The sequence below is a fragment of the Etheostoma spectabile genome, chromosome 14 (genome assembly GCF_008692095.1).
Source record: "Etheostoma spectabile isolate EspeVRDwgs_2016 chromosome 14, UIUC_Espe_1.0, whole genome shotgun sequence".
In the NCBI taxonomy this organism is placed as follows: Eukaryota; Metazoa; Chordata; class Actinopteri; order Perciformes; family Percidae; genus Etheostoma; species Etheostoma spectabile.
In genome coordinates, this window is record NC_045746.1 from 17224217 (window position 1) to 17235163 (window position 10947).

The 10947-nt window shown below is 41.1% G+C and overlaps 1 protein-coding gene across 4 annotated transcripts in view; it reads right to left on the reverse strand.

The window, feature by feature from the left end:
• Positions 1–1075: 1075 nt before the first annotated feature.
• ago4 (argonaute RISC component 4) overlaps positions 1076–10947 on the reverse strand; it is a 25806-nt gene continuing 15934 nt past the window's right edge. For 2 of the 4 annotated variants that reach the window (XM_032534740.1, XM_032534741.1), the window contains exons 12-19: positions 10278–10462; positions 9960–10119; positions 9298–9469; positions 7602–7775; positions 6993–7127; positions 6778–6879; positions 5620–5819; positions 1076–5198 (exon numbers count right to left, since the gene is read on the reverse strand). In XM_032534740.1, the coding sequence (XP_032390631.1) occupies positions 5090–5198; positions 5620–5819; positions 6778–6879; positions 6993–7127; positions 7602–7775; positions 9298–9469; positions 9960–10119; positions 10278–10462 (1237 nt within the window). In that variant the 3' untranslated portion in view covers positions 1076–5089. The remainder of the gene's footprint in view (positions 5199–5619; positions 5820–6777; positions 6880–6992; positions 7128–7601; positions 7776–9297; positions 9470–9959; positions 10120–10277; positions 10463–10947) is intronic. The other 2 variants (XM_032534744.1, XM_032534743.1) reach the window with 1 other exon arrangement.

Sequence of the window (10947 nt, forward strand, 5' to 3'; positions counted from 1 at the left end):
GGGGGTAAATGAGGTTTGTTCCTGTTTTACATACAAAAATATTGAAATTATTGGAAATTCCTTGCATTCCCTTGTTCCAGAGGTCAGACCAGCTGACTGCATGAGCTCTTTTACCTGAGGCACCAGGAGGGGGGAGAGGTGCTGCCGACAACAACCACAGCTTTGTATCCAAAGGCACGTGGAAAAGTGGAATATTTAGCGAGAAATCTCTTAAATGTTTTTCTAAAGGATAACCAGGTCTAGACTTGAATGTTAAGTTACAACCATTTACGGACTAATGCGAGATAAAATACTACCAGTTTTTATCCATTCGGCTTTTTGAATAAGTTTTGCCACCCGCACAAGATTGCATCGATGAGCAGTATAAATAGGTCATGAATTAAATTGTTTAAAGAGGACAAGAGCTCTCAATCAAATGCTCATTTTTAGTTGATTGCTCTTTTTTTTTTTTTTTTATAATAAATTGCTATGCTGTGTGAAATTCTTTGTTTCTTTCCAAACCTATTTGAACCACTGCCTACCCTACATTTATATCAAATATTACATTCTCACATTTTCAGCCCAAAACATAAGTGGACTGCTGGTAATGATATAATAAAAGGACAAATGTATGAGGATAATTTGGTAATACTGAGACCTGAGCTACAAAATATGACTAACATTTGAGTTCTAGGGTAGTTCAGGAAAGCCCATAGAGCCTCTCAGGCCCATACACTGAGTGTAAAGAGTAAGAACGAGTTCTTAGCAATTCTTGAAAACGAAGTTCAGCTTGACTCTATCCACACTGGTAAACATGGAAAGAAAACACAGGTGTGTAAGAAAAGAAGATATCTTCTTGTGTCATTCAGCTGTTCTAAGATGGCTATCGAGTTGAGAAAATGGAAAGATCATGTTACTTTTTAAAGTAATCTTGTGATCCCATTTACCTTGGTGAAGAATGCCATCTAGTGACAAAATACATAGAGATGTTGGTGTTAATTGGTCAACTAGCTCTATAAAAAGGACACACTGCAAGAGCCCCACTCCCATTAGCATGACATGCCATCTGTCATCAATGACGAGAACACACCAGCTCTGTTATAGGCATAAAATACCAATTTATTACTTTGCACATTAACACAAGAATTCCCTGCAGGCTAAAAAAAAAAAAAAAAAAAAAATTATTTTAACATGTCACAAAATAGCAATAACACAGAGTGAATGGCCCTCTGCTGTTGGGGCAGAGGTAAAACATGGCCCACCCTCTCACAGCTGGTCAGAAAGGGTTCCGTTCATTCACAGAATCGGAGCGTTCCATTCACAGAATTGGAATGTTCCAATTCTATGATTCTATTGCTATTAGACAATCACACACAGCTTCAGAGACCACTAGCAGAAAAAAAAAGAAACAGAGCAGAGCTATAACAAACCCCAAAAAAGGAACCAAAAAGGGAAAACAAAATAAATGAAAATACACAATACACAATGTCAAATTACAAATCCTTTAAGATAACAATATATCAAAGTGAGAGGAATTTAAAAATAATTCATGCTCTCTATCGGGGCACAGAAAGAATTATGATCTTTTTTTAAAAAGGTTAAAAAGAGGTAATCCTGCTCCCTTGATGCCATGGGGACCCCTTCACAAAGAGGAAGTGCATTTGTGAGAGGTCAGCAGAGTTGCCATGGAGACAGGAGAGCCCCCACCAAGAGGCGTGGCCACAGGTACAAACCAGGAACGAGGAGACAAAATGGGAACCTGGCAAAGAGGAGAGGGGTCCGGACTTTAACGGGTCCACGTTTGAAGAAAGTACCTCGTTTGAAATTGAACACGACGCAAAGAGCTGGGCCCCCTCACCTCAGAAAACCGCGTGTACCTCCCAAATTACTAACATTTGTGTAGGAATCTTTAAAATGCATCTTAGAGAGACTGGACAAATATTGCTAGCCTAAAACAGTCGCACTAAATTGATAAACATTTACCCCCAAAAAAAGCTTTATAGTTTTCCTTTCTCATAATAAATATGATTTAAAAAAAAAAAGTTTTTATTTTTTTTTATTTTTTTTAAAAAGGACAATACTCTGGCATGCAGGCGAGCAAAGTCTACATTTTGTTACTTTAAAAGAAAATTGTCTAAAACTACATAACTATTCCACCAAATGCACATTCCCACTGATTGATACAAGCAAACAAAATAAAAAATAATAAAAGTACAGATACACAATAGCGAGAGACCAACAACCACAATGAGTAGAATTATAGCTTTGTTTTTTTTCCACATTTGAAAACTACAACTGGGTTAATATTGCTTTGAAATGTCATGTTACCAACAGGACGTGATCCTTCTGACTGGAGGTTTAATGATCAAATATAGTTAAGGATATTAAAAACATTAAATCATTCCCCATTAGAGATGCCAGATGAATGTTTAATCCCAGCCCGCTTGGTAAAACTAGTGCACGTTGTAAAAACTGATCTGACCCCTTTAAACAAAGAGTAAAACTTATTGCATGCAATGCCTGGACAACACCCTCCCAATCCCCCGAACTAGCCGCCCTCGTTTCCTTCTTCTCCGTTCCTGGCCGATGCCAACGCGCACGCCTTCAACGGGCAGGCGCTCAAACTCATTCATAGTAAACCTGCTGCTTTACGGGTGGTTTATTACAAAAGGGTTTTCACTGAGCTGTCCCCTCCTGATGAGGCGTGCACGTCGACTGTTGCTCCAAATTCTCCTGTCCTACAGCTTCATCTGATCGCTACACAACGGGGCACCACACTTGTGCAACTGCAACTGTCACCACAGCCCGTCACAGATGGCACTATGATTTCCATTGTAACAGTTTGACAAGTGTTTGTACAGGGGGCACAAGGGCAGTGCTTATGCTTATTGTCAATTAATTTAATCCAGTGTTAAAAATGCATACAAAATATGAAACAAACACAGTCAAATAGCAGATACTTTAAGGTGGGTATACTTCAAATACACACAGAGTAATAGAAACCATTTTTTTTTAAGTCTAAAAATTCAACTCATTGCTTATCACAAACCGTTTTTTTAAACAAATCCCTCAATCTAGGTTCACTCTGATTACAATCCCTGATTGTCTCCATCCATCTGAGCAAAACCAACCGATACCAGCTGAGTGATATACACAGCAGCAGATCTGCCGGAGTGCTACAAAATACCTCAAACCTGCAGCTAACTTTGACTCACATCAGAACCTACACAGGAAGCATGAATTCATCCAACATGGGGCCTACTTCTTCTCACCATTAGCCAGAATACTAAAAAACAAACGTCCAACCCAAAGCTCTGTCCCCCTAACCTGCAGCTCAACAACTGAAGTCTATTCCTGAAGTTGCACTAATAACTATAAACCGGCTTTGCTGCCGACCATAAAATTTCATCACAATAGTAACAACATTGACAACAACGATAACATCAATGGTAAACTTCTAATTCTAAACAACAGTTTTTAAGATAACCACAAAACATCTTATATTAAACTTTTACAAATCTGCTTTGTTGATTCGTATGTATAAATGCATAAAGGTAAGAGAGATTGAGAGTGCCCTCTGTTGCTTGCCTAGCGTCCCGGGTCAGTGCAATGAATTGGCCAATATTAGCAAAGGAGACCTCAAAAAACTACGTTGGTTTCCTGCCCTTAAAACTAATTCAACAAAAAAAAAAAAAAAAAGAAATACGTCCAGCAGTGTCATCATATAATCTTTCAGATAATCAGGTCCAAAGAAAAATAAGATCCTGCTTTTCACACAGACAACAAGCTGATAAAGACCATAGCCATTCAACAGGTCCCAATGCTGAGCCAGTCACAGGCCAGACCACGGTTACCACTGCTACACAGTCAGACCTGACTTCATTTACTACTTGAAATGGATTAAGTTGCTTTTTTCTGGGATTCAATGATGCTGAGTCACAAAAGAACAGCTGGCACCTAAAAAAGGTGCAAATCCCACCCGGCATGCACTAGCAGGAAGCTAACACACACGTTCAAAATGTAACTCAAAGCATTTCAATTGATAAGTGACCCAGGACTGCTACAAATACCCACACCAGCCTCTATGAGGCCTGTTTAAGTCATATGTCTCAAAATTGCTCTATAGATGTAAATATATGCTTATATGTACTGTATGTGTGAATATAAAAACAAATCTGAGGCATTTACAGCAGTTATCTCCTTGATTTCCCTTTACAATTCAGTGGCCTGCCATGAAACACACATGCACACAAAAACACACACACACTCATACAGCAGTACATGTATATACAGAGATGCACACACAAACACACACATACATACATACAGACTTGCGTAATCTTCGCTATAAGATGGGAGGAAAATAGTAATGGGCATGGACACCCAGGTCACCTCGCTTGTTAAAGACCATAAAAGGAGAAAAAGTTAAAACACACGCTCATAAAAAGGAAAAAAATATATATATATATCATTCTCAAAAGGTCAACTCCCCTTCATCTCTTTTCATGTAGAGTTCCCTCCCAACCACCCAATAAACCCAAGACCTTGTGACAGATTTTGCCCAAAGGGGCTTTGAGGTAAAAGTAGATAAGAGTCCTGCTTAGCTGGGAGAGCTAAAGAGCTGTGCTGACACATTGTGCCAGTCCACTCCCTTGCTCAGTGTATCTTACAAAACACAAGAGTGCAGACATTCAAATAGAAAAAACAAAAACAAACTCAAAAATAATGGCTCAACTTGTAGTATGTGTGTGTATGGTTTGTTTTTGTTTTTTCATTGTTTTTTTTTTTCTCCATTTTGTGCATTGGAAACCCACAGGGTTTGCAGTGCTGGATTGCTGGTTTGAGAGGCGGCTCGATTGGAACGCTGGTTGGAGATTGTTCCTTGAAATAAAAACCTGCTGGACATTGAGACACAGCAGATACCCCCGTCCAAGAGCCGCATGGGTGCAGATTCAGAAATTGTAGAGTGATTGTGAAGAGAAAGAGACAAATTACAAAGGGCAAGAAAGAGATATGGGTGAGGAAAAGAGAGACTGGCAAATCATAGATAAAAAAGACAGAAGAAGAAGAAAAGGAATCCGCGGGTGGACTGGTTGACGCGCTCTTTAGCTCAGGCGAAGTACATGGTGTGCTGGGTATCATAGTGGATCTGAACTGCCTTGGCCAACGCCTGGGGGTCCCGCCCGTTACTCTGGCCCGACACGTGGCTTCCTTCAGCACTGCAAGACGGAGAAAGACAAGAGTTTACTGTGACTGTCGGGAATTATATCATATCACAGAACTGCAGGAGATAGAGGGTACAGGGATGAAAACAAGAATCAGGAGCTGTGTAGGTTAAGTGGTTCAGTCGCTTTCCTCCGGAAACACATATGCCTCTACTGGCCTAGCGTTGATTCAGAGTGCTTTCTCTCCCAGCTCTCCTACATTGATTATGCAGACATTTTTTTTATGATCACTTTTTAAAACAAATGTATAAAGTTCTTTGCAGTGACATCAAAATTTTATGAGATGCTCTGTGCAACAAACATATCCAAACTAAAACAATAGAAAACAATTAAAAGAACACTATCCCAAGGTCCATGAGGCTCGGATCCAAGAGCAAGAGCAATATGGAACCATAGATGTCTAGGGTTGCCTCACCTGTCATGATCTTTGTCCACCAGGTGATAGCGGGCTCGGAAAGCCACTAGCCTGGCGTAGTAGGCCGGTGCTGGGATGGAAACGGAGCGGGTGCAGCGGACGTAGGTGTGGCACAGCTGGTAGGTGAGGAGCTGCAGTTCATCGGCAGTGAAACAGTTGTCATCCCACAGGACGTGGTAGTGGGAGGGACGACTGGTTCCCTGATGGAAGATGGGACATAACACGTTACATGTCAAAACGTTTCTGTCATGAAGTGCACCATATTAATATATATTAATTTTTGGATGAAACCCCTACTTCGGCTCTTCTCAGATACAGTGCAAGAAATGTTTTTATTCACCCTTTTCAGAATAAAATATCAACTAAACACTCAGGAATTCCTTTACGTGTATCAGGGTGTCTAGTGAGTGAACTGAGACAGCGCGGTTCTCATGACCAACTGAAGAGCAAGAAGCAAATACTCACAAACCACTGCAGGTGTCTGTTTGCAGCCACATTCGACGTTTTTTTAAATGTACAGGGGACACATGTTTTACTTTGTGTGCTGTGTATCACTTTAAATAAGAGCCAAACCATCTGATGGGCCAAAAAAGCATCCAAATCATGTGTTTGTCATCAAGCATCTTTAACATGGCAACCACAGAGCAAAATTGCTGTACCCTTGAAGATGACTTACACTGAAATATAGGTTGTAGCGCACACACACACCACACCAAACACACACACACACACACACACACACCACACACACACACACACACACCACACACACACACACACACACACACACACACACACACACACACACACACACACACACACACACACACACACACACACACACACACACACACACACACACACACACACACACACACACACACACACACACACACACACACACACACACACACACACACACACACACACACACACACACACACACACACACACACACACACACACACACACACACACACACCCACACACACACCACAACACACACACACACCACACACACACACACACAAAACAACACACAACACACCACACACACACACACACACACACACCACCCCTTACAGATTGTAAACATTTAAGTTTACCACACAGCTTTTGAGAAAACCTCGGAAAAGTGTGTGAACGTGTGTATCTCACCTGAATCCCAGCATGGCTGCACAGGTAGAAGTCAAACTCAGACGGGTGTGTGATGGTGCTGTCCACAGTGGTGCCTGCTGGAACGTTACCGCTCTTCCCAACCTGCAGGGGGTGAACAATTAGATCATACTAAAAGACTTGCACAATACAGTGTTGTTGTACAACACAAAAACTATCAAATACCACACATCATAGTACAGTGAACTTCTACTGACCCTCTCAGCTTTGTCGGAGCAGAATAGACGAGTGTGGTGACGTTTCTGAACCACAATGTAGGTAATGCCCGGCCTGTAATCCTCCTCCAGACTGATACAGGCCTTCCTGATGGCTATCAGCTCCGGCCACGCCACCTGAAAATACAAAAGAACACACGAACACACACACACACACACACACACTTGAAAAGTATCCTATGCAACATGTTGTCTTGATGTAGTACAATTGCATATAATTCTTCTGTGGCCTAGTAACCATTTTTGGACTGAAGCAGCATTTCATCTTTCACATAAGACTATTAATCCTGAGAGAAATTGTGTAGTTGCAATGCAAAGTGGGAAGAGTGGGAATGTAAAGGGTGCAATATAAAAAATCTAAGATAACTATAAGGTGCAAATAAAACAAATACACATCCTGTTGAGCCTTGTCAAAGACTTTCAGTCAGTTTCTATGGTCTCTCTCTTATCCATCTTTCTATCCATCCATAAGACAGCCTCCTCTCATTCTGAGTAACAGCTGCCATTACTGACAGAAATATGGCACAAATAAAGTGGAGACAAGTTTGAGAACAACTGGTGAAACTGTGCCAAATACTGCCAAGCTCTCACCTGTTTCATTTGTCCCTCAGACACACCACCACGATAATAGATGATTCGTGTGGGCTTGAAGCGAGTGGATTTGTAGAACTGGATAAGGAGCTCTCGCACCATGTTGGTCAAGTCTTGGATTACCTCTTGGCTGAAGAGCTGCTCCTGATGAGACGGAGGAGGGGGAGTAGGGCACTGATTTCCAGAATCAGAATCAGAAATTGTTTTATTTCCAAGTAATTTTGCACATACAATGAATTTGACTTGATGATGATGATTTGGTGCATAACAATAAACACAGTGGAAAAGTATAAAAGACATAATATAAAATAAAGTTTTTAAGATAGGATAATAAGGATTTGTGTTAATGTAAGGCATAATGTGGAGTAGATCTGGATAGAGTCAGTGGGGGTCCCGGCGTTGCTGATAAAACCAGCTGCAGTCAAAAAGAGACTGGTTTTGTGGTGTGGGGTTTTGGTCCTGATGGACCAAAGCCTGCTGCCAGAGGGGAGTGACACAAAGTGATTGTTTCTGGGGTGCGAGGGGTCAACCACAATCTTTCCCGCCCGCCTCAGGGTCCTCGAAGTTTACAGGTCCTGGAAGGATGGTAGATTGCAGCCAATCGCCTTCTCAGCAGAATGGTTGATACTCTGCAATCTGTCCTTGGCATTGGCAGCAGCATACCAGATGGAGGAGGTGATGATGGTGGTGTAGAAGTGCACCATCATTTTCTTTGGTGATGGAATACTGCAGTCCGCCCAGAAGCAGAGGCATGACGTCAAAGCCTCTGTATACTCATTCAGACAGTAGCCCTAAAGTATCCCAGTCTGAGCAGTCGAAGCACGAGCTAAGATTCTACTTAGCTTCACTTAGATGTCATAACAATTTTAGGTTTAGAATGTTTTAATTCTGCCTGTATGCAGAAATCAGGTGGATCATGATATGGTCAGTGGATCATGACTTGGTCAGTTTGACCCAGTGCGGCACAGAGTCCGGTATCGGAAGATGAAAAAAAAAAAAAAAAGTCTCAGTTTTCCCCTACCAGTAGGGGAAGTTTGTCCAGTTTGTTGCACAGTGAACACACAAAATGAAATATCCCTGGTAACGATGTGCGAAGAAAACTGAATTAATAAAAACAAGACAAAACAACACGCCGAGGACACCTTTGACAGTGCCATCTTGGATCTAGTTCAGTCCGTAGGTACTTGGCTTGGGAACCGGAAGGTTGCCGGTTCAAGTCCCTATACAGTCCAGGTTTGGAGTGTGGACTGGTAGTTGGAAAGTTACCAGTTAACCGGGGGCACTGCTGACGTGCTCTTGAGTAAGGCACTGAACCCCCAACTGCTCAGGATGCCATCCTATGAGGCAACATCCTTGCTCCCACATCTCTCCATTCAAAAGGTCTGTTTAAAACTTCTGTTTGCACATGTGTGTATTTGGGCCTGTGTGTGCACACATATATATAAATAATAATAAAAAAAAAAGACTACAAAAATGGAAATCAAACAATTGAAACTGTAAGGTAAGTTTTATATTAATAATCATTATTAATTTAACAACATTTTAAATTCAGATTGGATCATGCCAAATGATGCATTCAATCTTAGATACAACAGACTGATTTAAAAGAAATTACTCAATTAATTTGAGTAGCTTATAAATAACATGAAAATCCAAATGTTATTTTCACTAATAAGTACACAAAGAATGCTTTTACCTGGGAAATGTCTTGTCTAGACGTCTGGACTCGCACCGTGGCACAGTATCGGCTGGGGTGGCCGTCCATGCTGCCCACAACCGCCGCAATGGACGGCTTTTTCCCATCACCTGCTGGAGGATGTGTGACATCCGCACCCAGGAAGATAACTGGCTGCTGGAACACAGAGGGCCTGAACCAAGAACAGGACACAACAGTCCCACGTTATTGTTATTTTGGACTTTTAAATTTGTACTTTTCCCCCCCACTTTGTTTTCCAACAGCTGCAATGCAATTTCTCTCGGGATAAATTAAGTTTTATTTTATCTAACAAAAAAAAGAAAAGAAAAGACTTTGCAACACATGCATGCATCATATTTCTCAGTGGTGCTGTTCTTAGTTTAGAAATTAAACAAGGACGGTTAAGAAAAGAGCCAAATATCATTAAACAAAGAAAGAACACTGACAAAATATCCCTCAAGATTCTCAGAACTTAAGCACCAGATGAGAATTTATATGAAAATGATTCAGATTACTTCAAATTGAATTGCTCTTTACCACATGATTACCAGGGGACCATCTGTATTCCAAAAGCATCTCAACAATCTACAACATTCAAAGCCAAAAAACATTAGAGACTCCATCTGGACTGCTACAAAATAATTTCTAAAATCGGCGCTGACCTCTGATGAGGCACCAGGACGTTGTTGATTCCTCCCAGCTTGGCGTTTATCTTGAGGCACAGGTTAGAGAGGGTCTGAGGGGACGTCTTTACTACGTTCTTCACCTGCACACACTGGGTGGCCATGCCAAGGAGAGTGTCACCCACCCGCTTTACTTCAGCTGTAGACAAAAACGGAGATGACCATGATCAATATCACAAAATGTTTAACAGAATAAATACCTGTAGAATCAAGTTGGATTCCTACACATGTGACCCTCCTGATATATAAAAAAGGCTAATTCACTGAAATGCCAAATTATGAATTTCAATTACTTACCATAGACTGGTGTTTTGCCAGGCAGGATGACCACAATCAGCTGCAGACCTACATAAGACATCTTGAGGTGTTTGAACATGGGCTCCACACTGTCAGCTCCTTGGGCGTATTTACAGAAACATGGCTGGCCTTGAATGGGCATCCCAGCATCCTTAGAGATCTTTCGCAGCTGGTCAGTGAAGCTCCTTTTTGAAAGCATTAGACGCTCATCAGAAAGCAGCAGTAAAAAGAAGACTACATGTAATGAAAATTTAGTGTAGCAGGGAGAAATAGACTATAGAAGATTAAACAGACTGGATAGACTAGATCACTAAATGTGTGCACGTCCATTGTCACTGCAGGTTGTAACTTAAAACAAAAAGTCTACAGCCACACTAGCAGCTTTTTGAGCAATATTTTAACAATTTGACAGTTTATAGACCAAAAAATGAATTAAATGAGAAAATAATCAACAGATTAAATAGACTTTGACAGTAATGGTTAGTTGCAGTCCTAAATCCATCCAAAAGTTGTTGAAGAAATTTCAGTCTGGTCCAAAGTGGTAGACCGAGTGGCCAACAGACATTTCCACTGATAGAGCCATGCTATTTGCATGGCCTAAAAGAAACAAATGTGTAAAAGGTTTTTTTCCTTGTTTTGTCACTTTCCCCGGTCCCTTCTCAAGTAAATT